Source organism: Gigantopelta aegis, chromosome 6 (genome assembly GCF_016097555.1).
Source record: "Gigantopelta aegis isolate Gae_Host chromosome 6, Gae_host_genome, whole genome shotgun sequence".
Classification (NCBI taxonomy): domain Eukaryota; kingdom Metazoa; phylum Mollusca; class Gastropoda; order Neomphalida; family Peltospiridae; genus Gigantopelta; species Gigantopelta aegis.
The window spans coordinates 20,088,755-20,114,274 of record NC_054704.1 but is presented as its reverse complement, the minus strand read 5'-3'; the positions used below and the strand labels follow the sequence as shown (position 1 = coordinate 20,114,274).

Sequence of the window (25,520 nt, the reverse complement as noted above, 5' to 3'; positions counted from 1 at the left end):
TCATAATTATAACAGATGACTGAATAGCATTTAAATAATTGATTACATTCATTATCCAAAATAACAAATACATCTCAAAAACCATGTTTTGAAAAACAAATTGTTATTAAATCTATTAATAACTAGACCTACATAAAGATGCATTCACTTCAATCATTCACTGGTTAAAGACAACTATGATCGGTAACTGCTTTTGTCCTGCACATTTATAAATCTCCATAAAAACAGAAGACTTAATTATTCATGGTTAATCCTTTAACTGAGTGACTAAAGGCTTATTTCATGTCTGCCAAATTTAGTAGACACCAGTAACTCAGACATCACATGATACCGTCTGCTCGCAAAAGATCGTGGATGCCAAGTGACTGCATACATGTGTTCTGTGGTTGGCGACTGGTCATGGATAGTGCCCCCATTACAGCATTTTTTATCATGTTTTCAGAAGGCAAATGTATGTTTGTTCCTAATTAGCTCTGTCAATGTCGGAAGGTGTGAAATCTGTTTTAATAACAGAATAACATTTATGTTAGGTTAGTTCCCAAAAATGTTTTGTCACATGGTGTAAATGTAGTAATGATGATCATTGTAACAAGGTCCGACTGTACTATTATTTGTAAATGAATCATAAGCATTTAACACCAAGAAAGACCAATAATAAAAACAACCAATAACAGTTAGTGCAAGTCGCCCGTTAGGTGGACGAGTGATCCTGGTAAATCACCACTGGTTTTTGGATTTAGTGTTAGTAGAATGTGATGTGATAGAAAACGATGGTACCAGTCCATTTCCAAATGCACTTTTTTCCACACAAAAAAACAATGATCAGTCTGCACATTGGACATCAAAGGAAACAAGCCACGTTGTGTACGAAAAAGCAAATTGACGAAACATTTACGACAGTTACCGTAACATAATTTAACAGCATTTTTAACAGCCTCTATTTTGTCCCATATCTGTATCCATTTGTATGTTTAATAGACACCAATAAAAGTTATATTTTATTTGAGCAATGAAAACATTTATATTTTTTATGGATTCAGCAATCTCCGATTGAAAAAACCCTCACCTATTTGGCGCCAAATTTGTCACGTGATTAGAACGGTCATTCTGTCTTTTGTTTCCACCAACTATTGTCTGATATTTTGTCCTCCGTTGCAGATATAATTGGTTGTAACTGATGATTTTTACTTTTTGTCATTTCTGTCAGTGTGTTTATTCAGCAGTTCTTTATAAAATATTGTAAACTTTTAATTTTTGGGGGATATGAACGCTCATAAAAACAACGGAAGTGGTAGTGTTCATCAATAAAATCATTTATCTTGAGTGCCAAATAAAATATACACGGCCTTTACAAAAACAAAACGAATATTTTATCACAGCGATCGATTCATTCGATGAAGATGGAAAAAAAATAAAAAGTATCCGACATTAGGGGATCACTTTACAAACATCTTTATTGTTTTTCGTATATCTTGAAATCTTTATTAAAAATAATAATATTAAAACTTTCATTGGTTCAGCAAAACCGGAACTGTCCGTGAATGTCAGACCGATATCATCTTCGGTTCAATTAAAAGACAAGTGCTTGTATTTCGTATTTATAAACCTTTTTGCACTTTTTTGTAGCCAAAATAAGGAGTATGTCTTTTCACAAGTCTAACAACATACAACAATATGGTAACCAAACTCCCCCCCCCCCCCCCTTTTTTTTGCTTTTTGTTTATTGGGTTTTTGTTTTGTTTTTTTGAAGGGTGTGGTGCCGAGCGGCCACCCTCCTTTAATTTTCACCCAGCGAGAACACTGTCATGCAATGTCTAGATGGCATCAACATTCACCTCCACAATGTTCAAGAGTAACTAGAGCAACATGCATATGAATACAAAATGTGATGACATCTGTGTGCCAGTTGCTTGATAAATAACGTTGCCATGTAATGTTTTTATGATGTCATAAGATAGAACCTGTTTTCTGTGTCCAGCTGATACATGTGTGATTTTTTATTTATCCCATTTGTTTGAATCAATGAGACATATTCCTCTTCTTAACATCTCTTTGTAGCCCATGGCATGACCATTGTTACCACAATAGGAAATTAATGATTCCCTGTGTATGCGAACAGTCAAATTACCAGTGTTACACACAACAAGCTCTTTCTGACAACTGATATTTTTTCTTACTATTATTAAACATGTTTTATTCAGTATATATATATACTTGAATTTAGTATTGGTAATCTTTAAAATTAACTGGTACGGACTTCCACAGTCACTTAGAGTCAGCTGCAATGTTATTCAAGCTGAATTTTCAAAGAACTGAACAAGACTTTCCAAGTCATAATTATCAAGAATTTCCAATAGTCCAGCAACTTTGCCCTTCACATTTTGTCCTTTGAACTTGAACTTGTCAATGTAGAGGTCAGTGATCATACCTGAAGAGAAGAAAGTATAAAGTAATATTAATAAAAACTTGACATAAAAGTGATGGAAATCAGTAACACTTCACAATTCCTACATCTGTATTTTTACTGAGGTATACAAAACGATTATTGCTGGAACTACCTTTGTAACTTACCATATAATCGTTCCAAGTGACAGGGTTGCTTTTTAAACTCTTGCTGAATTTTGTCTGCATTATCCAATATTTGTTGATACTCAGAGGAGAGGAAACTGGTGTCATTCTCGTGAATAGCAAGTTCCTGACGAAAAACATATTATATTAATTATTGAATATTAAGTTTCTAAAAAATATCACTTGATGTTTAGTTGCTTTTACACACATAAATAGAACAGTAGAAAGATTACAAAAGTTGTACTTATGAATATAAGACAATCACAATGACTTGGCCATATGTGCCCACATTGTGTAGAAGACCAGAAATTGTGTTGCATTTTACAAAGCCTATGACTAACTGGTCTAGAACAAATATATCTGTTCACAAACTGTGTCACATGTTTTACCTGTTTTATAGTTGTTTTTTTTATAATTTTATTCACTCCATAAAACAAATACCAGGTAAACATTTTTCTTTAGTCAAAACAAACTGTATGCCTTAAAAATCAGACTTCCAATAATTGTTTTCCAGTGGTTCTGTGGTCATGTCACAAGTTTGTCAAACTATTCACTGAACTCTGTCTTGTACAGAGAAATGAGTTTGTTAGTGACCATAGTTTAGTTGTTTTGATTTGCATGTTACACTTTCAGACAAAACTGGTACCCATGTTTAGTCAGTGTATGTAAGCACTACAATGTTGTACTTTAGACTGGTATAATCTACTTTAGCGTCAATACATATGTACAGTCCATGTTTATGGTAGAGAGTGATTTCAATATTTAACTGTGACAATATAATTATCTTATTACTCTTCAAAGAATGGACAAGAAGACAGTCTGAACATCTTATAGAACAAAATATACAGGCAGTAGTCATAAAACAATATCACAACAGTGCCATACCTTCAATCCATCAATAAGCTGAACTTTCTTGGCAAGCAGAAGTTGAGATTCCAGTCTTGGATGAATCAAACCCAGTGTGTGTGATACTGAATCATCATTCACCTCTAAAAAGAGCAATATTATCAGTATGAGTCTCATATAGTAGCACACATTAAAAGCTGCTGTGCTCTGTATTCTATAGTGTGTTCTATCATATTTAAAAAAATACAATATCCTGTCTTTAAAATAAATATATAGGTGAGCAGGCTTTAAACTGGATCCAAAATTATTAGGAATTGTGTGAATTTAGTTAGATGAATTTGCAGCCAAATTCAAGTTTCAGTTGGCACCCCCACCCACCAAATATAACAAAATTAAATCTAAAGAATTGTATTTATCTCATTTTCAAAGTGGCATTAGCCAAATTCAATTTCAGTTCACATTTGGCAATTTGGTAAATTACAGCTATAAACCTGGATGAGATTACTCATCATTTTAGTATTTATCCCTTGCATTTTCATACAAACTCACCAGCACATATAATGTAATTGGTTTTCCTTTTTGTGTAATATGCCTAAATCACTGTTATATTTTATTTTCCTCCTTTCACAACAGTTCTCACACCTTGGCATTTTGTCCAGCATTTCTAACCCCTGTCAAAATAGGTGATGATATTTCAAATGAAAAAACTGGTGATGATATGTCACATGACAAAACATGTGATATTTCACATGATAAAAACAGATCATGATATTTCACATGACAAAACAGATCATGATATTTTACATGACAAAACATTTCATGTGTCTACAAATCCATGATCTATCTCGGATATTATTCCATCTCAGCTGTTGTTAGAGTGTTTTCTTTAACGACACCACTAAAGCACATTGATTAATTTATCACTGGCCATTGGATGTCAAATATTTGGTAATTTCTGACTTGTGGTCATCAGAGGAAATTTGCTACATTTTTCCTAATGCAGCAAGGGATCTTTTATATGCATTTTCTTACAGACAGGAAAGCACATACCACGGCGTTTGACCAGTTGTGGTGCACTGATTGGACTGTTGTATAGGGTATCCACTCACCGTATGTGATATCAAGTCTTATCTTCTTTTTAGTTGCTTCTTTAGACAGGACATCCTTCAGAATAGATATTGTTGAGATGTTGTCTGATCTGAATGTAGCCTCACCTTTCCTGAAATACATTAAACAAAGAAGGCTTTTGGATATATCTGGATAGATAGAGAACATGGAATTCAACTGTTAAGCAATTCATGTTAAAATAAGCATATCCATTTAACAGAGAAAGCAGAAAATGTCACCAAATCATCTATTAAAATTCAAAAATTGTGGGGAAAAAAAAGGGGGGGTTTTCTCCAAAAATCAATTATTGCATGAAATTATTTCCTCAAATCAAAATAAATTTTGCCAATTGTTTATAAAATTTACAATTGTTGGCTTTGGTGAGTGCCAAAGCTAGCCCTGAAATTTTAGTGCAGAAAAAAGAAGTGTCGACCAATCATTTATCAAAAAGTTTGGGCAATGTAATAGAGATAATACAGATCACTGTCCAAACCCTTTTTTTCCTTTGTCAAAATGTCAACATACAACTAAGACATTATCCTCAAGCAGAGCATTCATTTAACTGAAACAGGGGCAGGAGGTAGCCCCGTGGTAAAGCATTCGCTGGGTTCGATCCCTGTCGGTAAGCCCATTGGGCCATTTCTCGCTCCAGCCAGTGCACCATGACTGGTATATCAAAGGCTGTGGTATGATGCATATAAAAGATCCCTTGCTTTTAATCGAAAAGAGCAGCCCAAAAAGTGGCAACAGTCCCTCAATATCTGTGTGGTCCTTAACCACATGTCCGACACTATATAACCGTAAATAAAATGTGTTAAGTGTGTCGTTAAATAAAACCATTTCCTTCCTTCCTTTCTTAACTGAACCAACCCACTGCCCTCTCACCTGTAGCAGCACTCTAGCTGCGTGTTGAGGAATGTGGACTCAAAATGGAAGGTGGCCGTGTCTCCAGCTGGTGTCCTCTCCGGCAGTTCAGGCAGACAGAAGCAAACCCAGTTGTGCATCTCGGCCAAACTGAATGAACCTGTCAGTTTTAATGTATTGTATGGTCTGCCAAAAAAATAAAAAAAAGTTAAATTAACATGTTTTTAATATTTAAAAATTCATCATAATGCAAGGAACATTTTGTTATCAAAATCTCAATTAGTGATATTTTTATCAATTAAAAATTGATTAGTAATTACTGTTTAATGTTTTAAAATTGTGTAGCAATACTGAACAAAATGTCCCCTGTAATATACAAATATTTTTTAATAAATACTACCTAACCATTAATGCCAGCATATTGCTAATAAAAGTGGCTATTTTGATATCTAATATATAATAATTGAAACACTTTACATAGATGAGAGAAAACAAAAACCCAACCTAGCTGCCACAACACATCAGAGTTTGAATTTTTTAATTGTTTTTACCAAACAGAAAGTGCTTTTAAAAATATTACTTCACATAATTCTGAAGCAAAATATCTGAGCTTTTGTTGAGCCAGAATATTGTTGTGGCTGAAGATATGAAGACGGAATAGCCACATGCAGATTCCACTATTTTGTGTTTATGACAGAATACTGGGAGATTTGTTTTACTAGTCACCTATAAGCTGGATAAGCTAATTCTTTGATTAATAACACTCATTTCTGAAGTTAAAGTATATTAATTTTTCTATCCAAAGCATATATCAACATATTATTCATTTAAATTTTTGGACTAATTGCTCTTTAAACCTAATAAACAACATGAAAACAATATGAATGTGTAACAGAAGTCAGCTTGCCTCTTGTCATCAAAGACGTGTGTACGTTGGTGAAGTGACAGAGGTTTAATAAGATATTGTTTGACTTGACAGATCTTTGGCTGTATTCTTGGGGTGATGTAAGCCTGAAGAATCCCGTGCTGACCCTCTATAGACCTAACCTTCAGTTCCAGTCGGGTCGTGTTTGCCTGACACCTGTATGTGGCAAGAAGAAAATTTCCTTCCTGAAATAAAATATCAAAAATGAACAAGCCTTGATACATAAACATACCTAAGTCATGTAGGTCATAGCAGTGGCATAGGAAGGTGCCAAAAAGTGGGGGGCACACGATTATATTTACACACTTTTATAAAGCAAATATAAAGCAAAATATCTGAATCCTATGCCAGTGCATAGATTTGTAAAATTTTCTTTTCAGTAACGTTTATGTAATGATGTACTTTTTAGGCTACACAAACTTGCAAAAAACAACAACAGAAAAACATTGTTGCCATCATTCAATATATCAACAATTAAAATAAATTAAACTATTATTTTTTTACTTCATGCTTTGTAATGTATTACCGGTAAACAAGGTGTATTAAAGAAAAAAAGAAAAAGTGATTACTGACTTCAGGTGAACAGTGACTGTAGCTGACAACTGCTGAGTTCTTCTCTACATCTAGTAGATCAATGGGGACATCACTCTGAAAGTGTTACAAACATCTCAAAGTAATATTACATATTAATAACACTCCACTAATTATTAACACATTTAGTAAATTTTAAGATTATTTGCATTGAAGTAACTATCACTGAAAAAAGACACTTGAAACAAAAAATTTTTTATGTCAGAGAAAATATTTTCAGGAAATAATATTTATGTTTTTCTTTTTTCTTTTTAGCTCTATTAGAGATGGTGTATAGTATATATTATTTGAACCTGTCCTTGCAAATAATGTTTATTTCCTTTAGAAAAATATAAAAGGTTAATATAATAAACAGTTTGTATTAAAATGTTGTAGTGGCAAAACATTAGCAAGTACAATTACAAATTAACTAATAATTTTATTTTTAAAGCCTTTTACATAATTCCTTATTAAACATTTTTTATAAGGTTTTAGAACGAAATATTGATTTACCTGTAACAGCACATTATCTATTGGCATTTGTAGCTCAAGACTCATGGTGTAGCTGGCATCTTCCCGATTTAGCACAAACTTGTCTTTGATGTTGAAACACGGGACGGCAGAAACTGCATTATTGGAGAAGGCTGACTGTTGGTACTTCTCCCTTTCATCCACCACCTTCTTCTGAAGATCATCCAATTCCTGTCTGAGAAAGTCAACAAGGCAAGACTAGCTTAAAAATAAAATTCTGCCAAGGATACACCATTGAGAAAAACATTTATATTTAAGTACATGTATTTAAAAATAGGTTGCTTCAAAGTCTTTGAAGAAAAATTAATTACAAGACTGATTTTTTTTTTTTATCAAGTTACTGTATATGTTTATTTGGAAACACTGTTTCTTAAAATGAAACTTCCTATTAGAAGGTGTTTGATCCAAGTGGTATCTTTCAAGATCAGAAAAGGCTAAATATATGGTACTGTAACTGTATGAACAGGTTTTCATCAATTACTTCAGCATCATACAGTCACACATCTGTTTTTTAACATTTTGTTATTTAAAAGTTTACAGCAGTTGATGAAGGTGAAAATACTATGCAGTGTTCAGTAGATGTTAAGAAGATAGAGTATATGAGTATAATAATATCATATATGTCATAACACAATGTGTAACTATTTTATTAATAAGAACATACCGGTAATAGAAAACAAAACATTTAAATTGATATCTGATCCTTTTCTCTTTTTTTTTAAATTTCACTAAAATCAATTGAAAATGTTTTTATAGTAATAATATAAAATAAAATAAATATTTTATAACAATGCATAAGAAAAAGCAAACAAAAAATTAGTAACTCCATGCAGAACAGTATTAAACAGACAATGTTTTAACACAAATGTATCTCATGCAGTCTAGTAAATTACAAAATAGCAAAACAGTGAAATCAAAACATTTTAATCTGTGAATGAAGGTTAGTACAACATTTGAAATACTGCTAGCATTCTGTTAGTTTTCTATTAGTTTATAAAGTCTGCATAAATGCTAGCATCAAATTTAATATTGGAAAACAATAACACAAAGCATCTTTTAATACTTACCAATTTGATTAAATTAAAAACCAAATTCAAAGCTTAATAAATAAAAATTTGCAATCAAAATATTAAAAATCATGCTTTGAAAAAAAAAAAGCACTACCCAGAGAAACTAATGCAAAACACAGGGTTAACCTCCAAAGGGGAGGTAAGTCTACATACTGCAGATTCATTAGCTTTGATTCAGTTGCCGCATCAAGCGAACTTTCTTGGTTTCCAAATGATTTGATTTGCTGTTCAGAGGTCAAACCAAACACCCAACCTGTCACATGCAACATACAAAAGCAGAATACAGACAAAAGTAGCAACCACTTTCATAGTTTTGTTATTTGCTCACAGTGATGCTGCATTTATTAGAAGTTGTGAATATTGTATTTCCCAATTCACAAGTTGTGAAGAGCGTTCGTTTAGTGAAATAACCCATGAACACAACTTGTGAACTGGGGTTAAATTTTCTGTCTCAGTCTTCACAACTCGTGACAAAATGGCAGAACAAACACAAATAATTTGTGCATTTATGAGATCGGGTTTGTAAGATTGGAGTGACTGCAGATTGTCTATATGTCACCTGAACACTCTCCACTTGGTGAAGTCATGTTCACAATTTGGAACTTGTGAATTAACGATATTCAGGAGCACCAAATGAACACAGCATTACATATATTGTTGTACTAACAACATGCATCCTGATTAGTGTGGATAAACATACAAGTATTTATAGCCCTTAAAAAACCCCTAATTTCGGTTCTCCAGAATACTATACACTGCCCTGTATATTTATCCTTGACTGTTCTATATCTTTATTCTGTAATTTTTAATTGCAAAATTTAAGTGAATATGTAAAATATCCTGTGAATCAGATGTTACTCTTTGTGACTTGCCATCAGTCATCTGAACAAAGATCAATCAATTCAATGTGAATATAAAACATTTTGTTGGCTGCTTTTTAAAATACATAAATTACATGTAAGTATGCTTACCATAAGAGATTATTAAAATAAACAAAGTAGTTCTAAACATAATCAAAAAATAATCAATGGAAAGCTAATAGTTTCTTGTTTTGTGTGTGTGTGTGTGTGTGTATATATATATATATATAAATATATAAATATATATATAAAGCACAAATGACATACACAAAACATTTTTTTCAATGGTTAGCATTTGACTAAATACTTGGTTAAACTTGGAAATGCATTAATTGATTTAATAATGCACATGCATATTGATTATTTAAACAGGGATCAACAATTTCTGAGTGATTTAATGTTTCTTTCCAAAAGTGTTTAGATAACAAAGAAAAATACATGTACTTAAAATACTTCTCTGTTATTATTGTTACAGGTGTACACTGATATATTTTTTAATATAATAAATTGCAGAAATATTAATAGAAAATTAAACTATAAGGACATATATAAATTAACTTCACATCTTTGTAACAGTTCTTTTGTTACAAATTCCAAATATGTAATTTCAGAATTAGAAACCTTGATCTCTGGTAACAAAAAGCTTGATACATGAAGATATAACACAGTGTGCAACATATGACAATGCAATTACAATAATATCCATCATGCCCAGACATGCCATTAGCCATCACGTTACCTCAATGAAACTATTTTTTGTTTTCCCTCAGCAGTAAAACTGAGAGTATCATGTCCAGAGTATTTGTGCTTTGACTCTGATGTCAAAGAAAATAGCCATCCTGGAAACAGGTATAACTAAGACTGTAATAGTGATATAAACTCAAGACATACATTTTTAAAATCATACAACTAGTGACACAAACTCGAAATCAACTTTCAGTCCAAATCATATTATTACTAATTACAAACTCAAAATGATAATTTTTTAAAATTGTTGGTCAAATTTAGAAAGCCTGTTTATGTCTTACATATGTGTAACTACATACATTTACAATGCTTAAACACCTGTGTAAAAAAAAAACAGGCTTCGTAAATTCGGCCTTGTTTGACTAGGACTAAAATAGTAATACACTCAAAATCATCAACTTTCAATCTAATTCATAGATACAACTAGGACTATAATTATTGAGACAAACTCAAAATCATGAATTTTCAGTGTAAACCCATAGATTAATGTGCAATACTAATATTATATCAGTACTGAAACATCTAATGTTTATGCTTCATAAATGAATGATATCGATGCCATTACCTACATACAAACTTTGAAATTAAAAACTAGTGATGATAAATGCTCAAAAATGGGGAGGGGGGACTATTTTTTATATTTATATCACTGAGAAATAGTAATGAATCAGACATTCCTATACTTATTGAATATATCCTCTAGAAATATTAATAGAACAAAACAAATATGTAAAAGAATCACATACAAGAAACACTAATAGTAATAAAAAAATTTTTTTTTACAATAATAATAATAATAATAAATTGGTTAAATGTACACTTTATTAGTGATCGTAATTATATTATATTAGCATTTATGATCAAAATGAGTCTCTTAAGTAGGGTTTATTACTACCCTGTAGAGTAATGTATAATCTAATTTTTTTTTTATTTATGCAGTTATATTCATTTTATGATCTTTTTTCATTGGATTTCAGTATTTTGAAGAAAAAAAATAAAAAGAAGAAAAAGAAGAATTTTTTTTTTTGAAATAAAGTCTGTGGGTCAAATCGAGTGACATTGTGATGGGGATTCCAGACCTCGCCATCTTCGTGGAGCTATCACTCTCACTCCCCATCACTTGGCTGGGAGTCATTTTTAGCTCCCCATAGCATATGGTATCAAATATGGTAATACTCCCCATAATCAATTTTTTTCACATTGAGGTCTAGAATTTGGTGAGTTTTGGATTTGGGGTGGGGACCCACCAACTACCACTCATTGTCTGAAGGACTAAACAATCATGACAACATGGTGAGATTCAACCACCACTGAAGATAGGGAGATGGGATGTCTTTTTTTCTGTGTGAGAAATATTTGACAAATTATGTTTTGTCTCCAAAGCTAACTCACTGGTGAGATAATAGTATATGCCACTGGTGAGACTCCAGCAGATGGGAACAATATATAGTATGCATTAGCTTACCTGCATATGTTGTACAGATAATTTCATCATAGCCCGGTGAGGAGACCACACCTCCTTGTACAGACGTCACACTCTCACTACACGTCTGCAACAACAAGTGGAATAACATTATTATAAACATAACCTCCTGTTTTACCAAATTTGTCAAAGTAAATGCTTGAAGTTTTGTTTTTATTTTCATATCTGTTTATATGTGTGTCTACCTATAACACGCTTCCAGAAATAAAGTAGCTATTTCAAGTGTTAGTGTTTCGAAATAATAATTAACAAGATACTAATATAAGAAGCAGGTATATCCTACTGACTTTACAATGGTTTTGTTTAAATATTCTAAAACAAATGAACTTGGAATACAATTATTTTTGGTTTTGGTTTTGTTAAATATTTCACTTAACTATTGAAAAAGTATTAAAAATGTGAAATTAATTTTACCCCTCATTTCTATAATTTAAAAAAAGAGTGTCAGTAACTAATTGATATGACACCAATAACAATCTAGCAAAAGCTAACCATAGTCAAAATTAAAGTCTGTTTATTTATGTTACAGCTATACTACAGAAGTTGGCATTAACTAATACTTATAACAAGTTAATTTAAGCTTTGCATTTGTTAAACTTGAAATGAAAGTAGAATTTGTGTTGACCTGTATCATTTACAGAACTGTCCTTGATATTAATATATTTTAGTTTTTTCAAAATTAGACTTGAACGAATGGTGAAATCTTTTTTCCTACAGTGGCAGTTTTGTAAAAAAATTGATTTCCTGATACATGCACATGGAAGAGCTATGGTGTGAGGTTAAAGGTGTCTCACAGGCAATCAGGAAAAACTGACAGGTCCGAGACAGAGTAGTGTTGTCATTTGGTTAGAAAAAATAATCATAACAGATTAGGTTGCAACATGTGATCTATTTTTAAAAACAAATTAAAACCTTGCAGCTAACTCAGAAAAGAAAGCACTGGTTATAAATCATGGAAGACCATTACAACCTTTAATTAAATGTCTTAAAAAGAAAATACACTGCATAAAAAAAATACTGAATCTTGAGCTTTAGTGTAGCTGATGCATCAAACACATGTTCTGCAACAGAATTCACTGTATATATTTTCTCAGGATATCTCAACATTTTGTTAGTTAAACAATATTCAATTCTTTTATAAATTTATATAAAATAGAACTTGTCACTGTTTGTTAGATACAGGAACAATCAACATAAACATGTCAAATTTACGTACATGGCTAAATCTGTGGACAGGTTCATCAGCTTCATCGTAACTGTACACTTCAATCTGACCATCATCTCGACCCACTAGCAAGTCAAACACCCCATCTCCAGTGATGTCATAGTTGTCAAGACACAAAACACCTATAATAAAAACACAATACTAAAGGCACTCTGCCCCGGATTGGGCCCCTGACCTCTCAAAGGCCGAACCCTGGGGCAGACATGCTCGAAACCTTCGTCGTATATGAGCATGTTAAAGCATTACGCACGCACGCACTAAAAGGCATTTGAACCTCCAACATTGATGTGTACAGCATTTGACATTCTGTGATGCTAACCTCACAAGCAACAGGGACAGACAAACGTTTGAAATTTTGTGTTAAAACAGATCAATAACAAACTAAATAAAGGGCTTTTCGGCTCTAAAAACCACTATTAACCAATTTTAATGTCCAACTGAAACATTTTTCAGTTCCACAATCCTAATAACTGCATTACTATGGTAAAACACATACACCAACAATGCTATATTAGTATAATCAGCAAGCTAAAAAAACAATACAACCCACACATCCAGCATTTAAGTAGTAGTTTTCAAAATAAACACAGAACTACAGTCGAGCACCGTTGTGTCGATCTTGCTTGAGTCGATATATTGTTTGTGTCGATATGACTGGCCGGTCCCGGCCGAAACGTGTATTAAATATCATGTTTTTTTACTCTGTTGAGTCGATACGATTGAGTTGATATTACGTTTGTGTCGATATATTTTTTGGTCCCTAATTAAACTTTTATGTACAAAAGTGCCTTGATGTGTCGATAGTAAAATTATTTGTTAAAATAAATAAAATGTTTAAAAGGGTAAGTATAAATTGCACGACCTATAATTAACACTCTGACGGTATTTTGGGCACGTAACCAAACCATTGCCGACATTCCACTGTAAACAGATATGATTTGTAATTACTGTTCACATGTGACATCAATGAGTGAAGTTATCTAAAACAGTAATCACGGTAATAAATGGCCTCACCAATCTTAAAATTAAACGCGGTAATCGAGCAGATGAAATGATTGTTACAGAATGCAGTAAGTCACGTGACTTATGGCTTTCATAAATGAGGACTGGTAAAATGGACTCGGATTAAAGTAGGATTAATTTGTGGTGGTCGGTTATTTGTTTATTAATTAACAAAGAAGCGATGTCGGTGTTTCTTTAATGACACCTATCCTATTTAAGCAAAGTGGACCGTTGGTCACTTCACCAGAGCACCATGTCTGAGCAATCTAGTGAAGGACTTGGCTTATCTGGGGTGAAAACTGGATCAGATAATTCTCCAAAGAAACGTAAGTTGACGGTAAAATCCATTGAAACAAAATTAGAAGCTATCCAAGCTGTTGAGAGAGGTGATAAATCAAAAAGCGTTATTGCAAAAGAATTTGGCATTCCTCAAAATACTTTAGTCTACATGGTTAAAAAATTCTGATAAAATTAAAGGGGCTATTGCAATTTTATCCTTTTCTCCATCTAGAAAAAGAATGCGAACAGCTAAGTTTGAAGATGTAGACGAAGCTTTATTAAAATGGTTCAAATTAGCTAGGGACAGCAATGTTGCAATTTCTGGGGCTCACATAATGGCTAAAGCAGAAGAATTACCAAAGAAATTGGGTAGAAATGATTTTACTTGTTCGACTGGGTGGTTGGATAGGTTTAAAGAAAGACACAACATAACTTTTTAAAAAGTCTGTGGTGAGGCGAACTCTGTTAACAATCGATCAGATGCTATGAATAACTGGAAACAGGCTTTCTCCCAATACTCATGTCTTACAGCGAGGACGACATCTACAATGCCGACGAGACAGGCATTTTCTTCAAACTAATGCCAGACAAAACCTTAGAGTTTAGGGGTGTGAAATGTCACGGTGGCAAATGCAGTAAAGATCGCATTACCACTCTAGTAATTGCTAACATGTCTGGCACGGATACGCTCCCACTTTTGATTATTGGCAAATCACAAAAGCCACGTTGTTTTAAAAATTTCAAATCACTACCCACTGAGTACCTGGCCAACAAGAAAGCATGGATGATGTCTGATATTTTTAAAGAATGGCTTTTTAAAATTGACAAAAAATTTCGTAGACAAGGACGAAAAATCGCAATGATTGTTGATAACTGCCCCGCCCACCCTCATGTCACTGGTCTTACCAATGTAGAACTGATATTTCTCCCCTCAAACACCACAAGTCATACTCAACCAATGGATCAGGGTATTATTCAAAATCTAAAAGTGGACTATCAAAAACATATTATTGTCAGACACCTTGCCACCAAAGAAAAAAAAACTGAAGTTAAACTTTCGGTTTTGGATGCCCTCTGATTTTTAAAACTTGCGTGGGATAACGTATCAGTAGGGACAATTAACCACTGTTTCCGCCATGCAGGCTTCATAATACAACTGAGTCGGCTGATCCGGAGTATGAAAGTGACCCCGAAGACGATATTCCCTTGTCACACCTAGTAACCAACGGTGTGACTTTAATGGAATATGCACGTGCCGATGACAGCCTGGAACCTGTGCTCCCATGTCCAACGACAGCATTGTTGAAGAGGTGTTGGCTGCCCAGACCCCTGTTGTAGCAGAACCAGAGCCAGAGAGTGATATGGAAAATGACGACACTGCCAATCTTCCTCCGCCATCGTTGATGTCAGCAACAGAGGCACTGGAGTTATTAACTCGATTTGTGGACAGCAGAGATTCCAATGGAAATCCCGTCCATGCTATTGGGGACTTAACAAACTTTCTAATCTCAGTAGCTTTCATGCCTTGTTCTAATGCGCGACAGACATTATTAACAGACTTTGTGAATTAAGTGTTGTGATAGTTGTGATTGTTATTTGTTCTTCCAGTTTGAATAATTGCATTTTGTTCTTAATCCTTTATTATAATATGTTAAAATTTATTTCGTAATTTTTTGTTTAACTGTCTCCATAACCACAGTCATTTTAATTCCACAATTTATAAAAACTTTTAACAGATTCAGTAAGCTTGCGCACATCGGTATTATTGGTTTATTGATTGATTACTTTATTATTAATTTCAGAAGAAAAAAAATTGTGTTACATTATGTTATTGTGAAATTAAATGAAATTCTTGATTTGATTTAAACAAATAAATTATAGTTCATTTTTAAATTTGACATCTTTTGTTTGTAATTTTTTATTTACATACTTGACTGAACGTTTGAGTCGATATTTGGTTAACTCGATATTTATGTACAGTCCCCACGATATCAACACAACGGTGCTCGACTGTATATAAAATTTCTAAAATAATAATAAATGCATTTTGGTAACTTATACCACAATTATAATGTGTCATTTTTAAAACTGAGCTATAATATTAAACCAATACCTCCACTTCTCTTTTCATTAGGCAGTTCCCATCTGTGTGTTGGAGCCAGGCTGAAAGTATTTAAAATATCTCTGTTAACATATATCACTTTTAAAGCCAATTCTATCATAAATTGCAAATATTTCTTTTTAAAATTAACTCTTTAAATTCTTATAACAAAAAAAATAAAACATTGATATAAAAAATGAGGGGCAATAACTTGTATCATGAAATTCGTGAAACATTAAAAACAGAGGAGGTATGACAGTCCTTAAAAACCTGGGCCCATATTTTCAAAGCAATGTTAGCACTACGAAATCGTAAAACCATCATAGGCTATGATGTTACCACAGCTCACACCATAGTGATGTCATAGCTTATGATGATTTTATGATTCCGTAGCTCTAAGATAGCTTCGAAAATATAGGTTCAGAGACTTAATTCTCTAAACTATCACAACTTCGTCATCTCAGTGAAATGCAAAAAGACTTGCAAAGACGATGCAACATTGCCTCAGAGAGGCCTTGAATATGAATTTTGACCATTATTTCGATTAGCTTACACTCCAATCTGCACCATTCCAATACGCCCATCAGCTGTTCCATAGAGAATTTCATTGCCATCATCTCCTCCATTGTTGGCATAGAGACAGAGAACCACAGGAGGACCCGGGACCTCCATCTCATACAACAAGTCTGAGGACTGGCAAAGGAAAAATAATAAAATATTTCATAAATAAAAAACAGTTGGTGCTGTGGATGTACCACTAAAATAATGCACTGAACGTTTTAGAGATTTCTCATTGTCACAGGATCAATTTAATACTCTAAAATAAATCTTGTTTCGATAGAATCCTGGTCTTTGACAGATTCATGTTCATTAAAAAAGAGAGAGAGAGCTAAAATACATCTAATCAAAATGTTCTTCTTACAAATTTATGGGCTGGGTCTGTTTTCGAATGAGGCAAGATGCCCAACAGATAGCATTTCATTGTTAGTATTACAATATTAAACTGTTAACATTTTATCTGGGCCTACAATTCATTTATCTGATGAAAACAATCTTAACCAAAACAACAGTACTTTCTTTTCCTTAAAACAAAATATTAAAATGTTTCCGAGTAATATCGGGCCCCTGAGAATTGAACATTTGTGTAAACCATTTTTAAGGTAACCTATTTCTTTGTGCATAACTCATCATGACCGTATAAATGTTGCCTAAATTTAATGTGTGAACAAAACTTGGGTTATACTAAAATTTGCTTGTGTGAACAACATGCAATTTTCAGAGGCCTACAGGGAATATCATGTTCAGTATCACGTCACGATTTGCTGCGGTTTCAGAGATCACTACACAATTTTAAAACATTAAACAGTAGCTGCTAAATTTCCAACTGGCCTGAATCTGTGTTGTACATGGGGCGAGACATAGCTCAGTGGTAAAGCGCTCGCTTCATGCACGGTCAGTTTGGGATCTATCCCCGTCGGTGGGCCCATTGGGCTATTTCTCGTTCCAGCCAGTGCACCACAACTGGTACATCAAAGGCTGTGGTATGTGCTATCCTGTCTATGGGATGGTGCATATAAAAGATCCCTTGTTGCTAATCAAAAAGAGTAGCCCATAAAGTGGCAACAGTGGGTTTCCTCCCTCAATATCTGTGTGGTCCTTAATCATATGTCCGATGCCATATAACTGTAAATACAATGTCTGGAGTGCATCGTTAAATAAAACATTTCCTTCCTTCTTCTGTGTTGTACATTACCTGTAAAACCCTGAGAACCCTGTCTTCACAGGCTAACACTGGGATGACATCCGGCACTCTATCCAGAGGCAGGCAGAGCACATTGTTAACCTTGTCTCCACACAGAAAGTAGTTCAGATCTTTACAGTCCCGGTAATGATTGTAAATAAAATTACCACAAACAAGCAGATCAGCTCCTTCTACATACCTGTAAGTGAAATGTGTAACAAGCAGTAGCTAACAACATTATGTATATTAAAAAAATATATACAAAATTTAAACAGAATTGAAAAGACGGAATATCTTTTTCTGTAATAGAATTAACTTGAATATTGACTTTTAGACATTGTTGTAACATACTCAGTCAAAAATATTATCAATGTTAAGGGTCCAAATAAAGTTAGTAAAGTTATAGAAAAATAAACATCACATTTAAATAAACTAAAGAACTTGGATAGTGATAAAAATAAAAATAGGCACCAAATGTTAAACTGTAAAGAGCTTGATGTGGTATAATCAGAATCAGAAAGCTTTGATACATTAAGTAAACTACAATTTGGTAATGATCAAACTACTGAACATTAATGGTAATATGTTCCAGTGACAAAACACCCAAAATATTCAGAAAAGTTAATGTTCTAGAACATTTTATTACGAACTAAGATATAAGAATGATAATTAAACATGTGATTAATATGCTTACATGGACTGAATAGGTTCTGACATGTTGGTATCAAAGGTTAGAAAGTTTTTGCCCTTTTTGGTGAATCCCTTTACTTCAGGTCCAGCTGCTATAAATACCCTCTCACGGGGCTGACCAGTGGGACCTCCAAGTTCCAAGCTTGTGATCCTTGCACCTGGTACTGTTTTGAAGAAATGCTGTTAAAATATAAGAAATACCAAACCATTATACAAATTTATAGCTAAAATATATTAGTTGTCTCTCCATTTTACTGATAAATGTATTAAAATACAGAGAGGACTGGTCTATGTTCAGATAAACCAAAGTATAACTGGTATCAAAGTCAATTAAATATAAATTACAAGTCATCATCTAACCGTCAGTATTATGAACACTGGAGGACAGACCTCAAGATTTGCAATTTTATGGGAAAGACTGATTTTATTCCATTCCCATTGGAAACTGTCTCTTGGTAATATTGGTGGCTTATGTTACATTACCGGAAATTATCATTTTCATAAAATTCAGAAGCCTGGGAGGATCAAACATAGTGAAAACATTTCTTCAAATCTATGGCAATATATTATAAAGATTTCTATAATTAGGAGATAACCATATGGAGTTTTTAGATTTGCGGGTGTTATTGTCTATTTGATCCTGCAAATGTCATTTTTTGACCGAAGGCCTGAGTTTAAAAATGAAACATTTGCGGGCATCAAATAGACAATAACACTCACAAATCTAAAAACTCCATATGGTTATGTCCATTGTAAACTGAATCGTTTCTCTAAAGAACTAACTGTGTAGTTGGTATTTAAAAAAAAATAATACCTGGCTACAATCTAACCTTGCAACCCCTGCAATTAAGAAAATGTCCACGGCAAAAAACATGCCATTGAAAAAAAGAAAAAGAATACAGTCCAAGGCAAAAAAAGTGCCATAAATAATTAAAAACTCCGCAGCAATCTCCACAGCATTGTTGACTGCTGTGGTTAATTGCAGGGGTTGCTGTAGACCCTTGAACCGTCAATTTGGCCTGTTCCAATTGCTAATGACGTCATTAGCTTTCCGGGTGTTATTTTGATTTGATCCCAGAACAAAAAAATGTAATTAACCAATCACAATATAGAACACACTCACCATCAGTTTACAATGTCAAATATATCATAAAATAAATATTACATGTTATGTATCAGAATAAGAATATGTTCAACTTCTATAGTAACTATTGATTAAGTATTTATAAATTGCTGTTGGTGCTATCCTTATCATATGCATTAATGATCATAAGTTATGTGAAACATTATTTTTACCTGTACTTCTCTTTTCCTCATACCAAAGCACTGAAGCACGCCATCACAATCTGCTACTGTAACCTAAACAGTAACAAGAACAAGATCAAATTTAACATACCAATTCATGTCGATGTAAATAATTACATTTTTATGATGCTATGTATTTTCAATTGATACATATGCTTTTCAAACATACAAGAATGTGATGTGTATTTAAATAATTATATACTACTCAAAAGAATTTAAGGGTCAGACGATATTTTCGACATTATTTTCTGAATGTCAATTATATTAGCTAGACCATAATGTCACGCATGGTATTGTTCCATTTTGATTAAAGTGGGTTTAAGCAACCCATAAATGAATTAAAATCCACTGTCAATCACACTGTCGACTAGTGCTAATGGCGAAAACGTGCTTACATTTGCACGTAAATTAGGGCGAAAGCGAAAGGTCTGCTAAGTGCCCATAACTTGCTTTTTCACAAAGCGCTTTATTTGCACGCTTTGCATGTGTATTCCATGTTCCCAATGCTGAATTTCCGTATAATTGGAGCTTGCGTTCGTGTATGGTGCACACTCGAAATTCGACAATGGTACGACATCAACTGACTATCGAAGATCGAGGAAGGGCTATTGCTTGGCTTCAGGATGGCAATACGCAAAGAAATGTTGCTCTGAGACTTGGTGTCAGTCAGAGTGTCGTTGGCCGACTGTGGCAACGGTACCAAGCAACGAATTCTGTTCGAAATCGTCCACGTTCGGGAAGACCCCGAAGCACTACAAATAGAGAGGACAGCTACATCACCAATATGGCTCTACGTCAACACCCAACCACTGCACGCCGATTACGTGACAATCTGCGGACTGCGACTGGAACTCGAGTGTCTGATCAAACCATACGCAATCGTCTGAGAGCCAATAATCTACGCTGCCGTTGCCAGGCTGTTCGACCACCACTCCTACCACGTCACAGAACGGCCAGACGTCACTGGTGCACACTTCATCTGCGGTGGCAACGTGTTCAGTGGGGTCGAGTGATGTTCACTGATGAGTCCAGGTTTAGTCTCCAGTTCAACGACGGTCGGGTTCGTGTCTACAGACGTCCTGGGGGGTGCTTTGCTGACGTTAACGTTAGACAACGTCACCGGTTCGGTGGTGGCAGCGTCATGGTGTGGGGCGGCACCTCTATCCACCACAGGACGCCCCTCTATGTGGTGGATGGCAATCTGAATGGAATCCGCTATCTGAATGAGATTATCCGGCCGTTGGTTCTCCCAGGCCTTCAGCAGATTGGCGGCGGGGCAGTTCTGCAGGATGACAATGCCAGACCCCACCGCGCCAGGGTGGTAACGGACTTTCTCAGACAACAAGGTATCGCCAGGATGGATTGGCCAGCATATTCGCCTGACTTGGCCCCAATAGAGAACGCCTGGGACGAATTAGGCAGGAGAGTTCGGGATAACCATGCCCCTCCAGCCAACCTTCATGATCTGGGTCAACTTCTTATGGCAGAGTGGCAGGCCATTCCCCAAGAGTTCTTCAGACGTCTAATCAACAGCATGAGGCAACGATGTGTCGAGTGTATTCGCGCCAGGGGTGGATTCACACACTATTAAACGAATGTTCTAATGTGTAAAATCCATGTTTGACAACCTTCAACTTTGACAGCATGTCATGTGACTTTCTTGTATACAGTGACGTTTATTTGTGTTTTTTTGTAAATATGGAACAATAAATTAAATTTTTGGTGTAGTTTACATCATCAGTCTAATACACTCTGAAACTTATTTGGTTATAAATTTTTTACCCTTAAATTCTTTTGAGTAGTATATTTTGTAACAAAATACAGTGGACTGGTCTACACAAGATTCATGTGGGACTGTTAACATGTGCCAGTTATATACGGTATTCATCAGGAGCAAAATCAATGGATGAGTTGAAGATCACTCTCCTGAAATGAAAGTTAAAGTTTGTTTTGTTTAACGACACCACTAGAGCACATTGATTTATTAATCATCGGTTTTTGGTAATTTTAACATATAGTTTTGGTAAGAAAACACTACATTTTTCCATTAGTAGCAAGGGATCTGTTATATGCATCATCCCATAGACAAGCTAGCACATACCATGACATGTCGTAGTGCACTGGATGGAACAAGAAATAGCCCAATGGGCCCACCAATGGGTATCGACCCATAACCGACTGTGCATCAAGCGAGCGCTTTACCACTGGGCTACATCCTGCCCCTCTCCTGAAATGATGCCAGGCGAGCAACCACATTTCAAATAAAATTTATTACAAAAGTTTGTTGCAAGCGATGAATTTGCAGCTCTCCTATAACTTTCCAGGAGAGTAAGAGTGATCACTCACCTTTCCTGGTGAAGACGAAGTATATATAGAGTGCCAGATTAGATAGATTTAACCCAAGCTGTGGTCTCTAAATGGAACTCTGTGGTTGTGCTGGTATACACAGAAACTGGATTATAAAGATACTAGTTTGGACAGATACTCAGCCCACAGTGTAGTTTTAATTTATGTTGATTGTATTAATCTCAACAAAAATTCAATCCGTTTAAAAAGCTACTTTTATATGTTTTATCATTTGAGATTAAAAGTTACATAAACTAATATTCTTAAAACTGACATTTCAATTTGATCTGCTATATAAATTTCAAAAGATAATCTTATTGGAAGGTATACTAATTTACAAAGAGATATGCTTAAAAATATTCCCATCAGATATTTGTAATGAATATTTCTTTAAAAAAAAATTAAATTATTATTATAATTTACTAGTTGAAATATTAGTAGCTGATTAAAATACATGTACTAAGTTAGTCAAACAGACTTGATATAAAAATGAAAAATAAAATGTTAAATATCACAAACTACCATACCTTCTGTAATTTTCCAGAAGCAGGAAGAAGCTTCATTGTCTGAGGACAGGTTATTCCAACCTGAAATCACCAAAATTTGGGGTCAGTTTTTATCTTCTTATCCAGTCATAACATTTTAAGGTCAAAACATCCTCACCAAGATAGCACTGACAAAATAACTATTTTGTGTTTAATAACATTAAATTGTACAAATTCATATGAAGTATGTAGACTAATTATGTTACAATATGTGTAAATGGACATTGTATTTGTTTTAATGTAACATATTATTCATTATCTTATTATTCACGTTTTACCTGGGGACGTTTTAGTTAATGGAAAGAAGTGACATTATGACCCAGGAACGATATGACTGGTAACTTTTTCACCAGTACAGGAACAAAATATGCCTAGTATTTTTCAGTATCAAAAATTAATGTACATTAAAAATAGGAATCAATAAATATGCCTAGTATTTTTCAGTATCAAAAATTAATGTACATTAAAAATAGGAATCAATAATAATAAGCAAAAAATAATTTGTTCATGTCATTGCTAAACAAGTTATAGAGATTGCTACACAATTCAATACAATAAAATTAACATTTCTGTGATTATAAATATTATTATTGTTAATAATAAAAACATATTATTTGTTGTGTATTAAATACTTCATGGTCAGGTTTTTTTTTAATTGAAGCATTTATCATAGATCACCCATTGTAATTCTTCGAAATTAATATATTACAATATATAATCGAAAATATATAACTCTCGGAAACATATAAAGAAACGAGTAAGAGTTAACTATCTTTCAAAACGAATGAAAACCAGTTTAACCTGCATATAGTCCACACGCGATAAATTTAATTCCATCATTTTAAATGATCTGTTAACTGTTTTCTCAAACAAAAGTTTGAACTGTTAATTTATAAATATTTATGTTTAGCTTCCCAAACAACGAAACAAATATGCGTAAATCTTCAATAGGAAGTTAGAAAACGACAGGGTCTCTCACAACACTTTGTTTTTGTTGTTATTTTGTATCGATGAAAACAGGCAGTCTACTCGAAAAACTCACAATAATTAATATTATTTGCATTACTAACGTATGATTTCCATATGTCATTTGATAAAGCACAATATTATTTTATTATTATACATTTTTGTCATCAAATCAAGAATGTTTTCCACAATTCTTTTTGTGTTCACTATTCATAAAAAAAGTTACAACATACATAGAATTCAAATATTTACTTTAATTATGAAATATATAAGGTATTTCTCTTCTCTCCTTGTTTTACTGCGTAACACTTACCATGATATGTTAATTGTGACACTTTGTCTAGAAAGTAAAAGAAGAAACTTGCATCTGCCACCTGGAATTTTGTTTAGGGTAGGCCTACCAGTATGGAGGTTTTAAATTGTATCCAGATCACTCAAGACTGACAATGTTATTGCATATACAGGGCCGTAGCTAGCAGAAAAATCCATGTTGTCAAAACAATTGTGTTGATAACACCTAATAATCAGATAATATTTTCTGCTGATTCAATATGGGTTAGAGTATCATAAAACAAACATTCCTTTCCTTTTGTTTATCAATCTTCATACAGTCTTAAATAGTTTTAGCATATTATAGTATTATTATGTGAGAGTATTTAAATCAAATAGTTATTAACATTATTGTGTAGTGTGTTGTAGAGTTTCAGTTTTTACTCTAATTGTTAATCAAATTGCAAATGACCTTAAAATGATAATGATCATAACAAGGGTGTAGCATTGTCTGAATCAGGGTGGGGGGTGGGGGTCAAATATAAACCAAATGGACCTTTTTGTTTTCATTATCCGTAGCCACCTATATGAATAGTCTAATGTTGCACTGTAAAAAATAGTTTTAGCCTCAGTAGGTGGGGGCAGGCAGTGGTTTGGTTAGAATCCCCAAAATATGGCCAGCCAACACCAGTACAGTACTTGATGTAGGATATAGTCCAGTGGTAAAGCACTTGCCTGATGCTCAGTAGATCTAGGATCAATCCCTGCTGGTGGACCCATTGGGCTATTTCTTGTTCTGGCCAGTGCACCACGACTGGTATATCAAAAGCCATGGTATGTGCTGGGGTAAAAAGAATCAATAATATGGTCAAAATTTTGGCTTGACCATATGCTGTTAGAGTATTTTAAAAAAATTATTATTAGGCATACAAACAAGATTTGTGCTACAAACAAAATTGTGTGTTTTCAGGAACCCAGCCTTTCCTATTTTTTAATAGTATAGTAGTATAATGGTTAATTGATTGACCCAACAGTTGGTAGGTAATAAGTTTGTATCCTGGTACCAGAAACCATGCACATTTTTAACAGCTCAATTGGTGAGATTTAAGACCACTATACTAAATTCTTGTTCACTAACGACAGTCTAGATAGCTGGAATATAAATATAATCAAATTCACTTGATGGGGTACAAGTTTGTATCCTGGTACCACTAAACTAGATAGCTGGAATATAAATATAATCAAATTCACTTGATGGGGTACAAGTTTGTATCCTGGTACCACTAAACCTGATAGCTGGAATATAAATATAATCAAATTCACTTGATGGGGTACAAGTTTGTATCCTGGTACCACTAAACTAGATAGCTGGAATATAAATATAATCAAATTCACTTGATGGGGTACAAGTTTGTATCCTGGTACCACTAAACTAGATAGCTGGAATATAAATATAATCAAATTCACTTGATGGGGTAC

General features: G+C 33.8%; 1 protein-coding gene across 2 annotated transcripts; it reads right to left on the bottom strand.

The window, feature by feature from the left end:
- Nucleotides 1-1,694: 1,694 nt before the first annotated feature.
- Nucleotides 1,695-23,742, bottom strand: LOC121375264 (Bardet-Biedl syndrome 7 protein homolog). 2 transcript variants are annotated; one of them, XM_041502636.1, is made up of 18 exons: nt 23,607-23,742; nt 22,788-22,847; nt 19,906-19,968; nt 18,614-18,789; nt 17,932-18,118; nt 16,732-16,871; nt 16,191-16,240; nt 12,788-12,918; nt 11,554-11,638; nt 10,081-10,180; nt 7,394-7,586; nt 6,884-6,958; nt 6,293-6,495; nt 5,407-5,571; nt 4,524-4,633; nt 3,454-3,557; nt 2,572-2,695; nt 1,695-2,428 (listed from the first exon to the last, which is right to left on the bottom strand). In XM_041502636.1, exons 1-18 carry the CDS (start codon nt 23,643-23,645, stop codon nt 2,292-2,294), a joined length of 2,142 nt encoding a protein of 713 aa, XP_041358570.1. In that variant the 5' UTR covers nt 23,646-23,742; the 3' UTR covers nt 1,695-2,291. The 2 variants fall into 2 exon arrangements, with proteins under 2 accessions (XP_041358570.1, XP_041358571.1); XM_041502637.1 differs by lacking the exon at nt 10,081-10,180 and adding an exon at nt 8,635-8,734.
- Between the last annotated feature and the right edge of the window lie 1,778 nt (nt 23,743-25,520).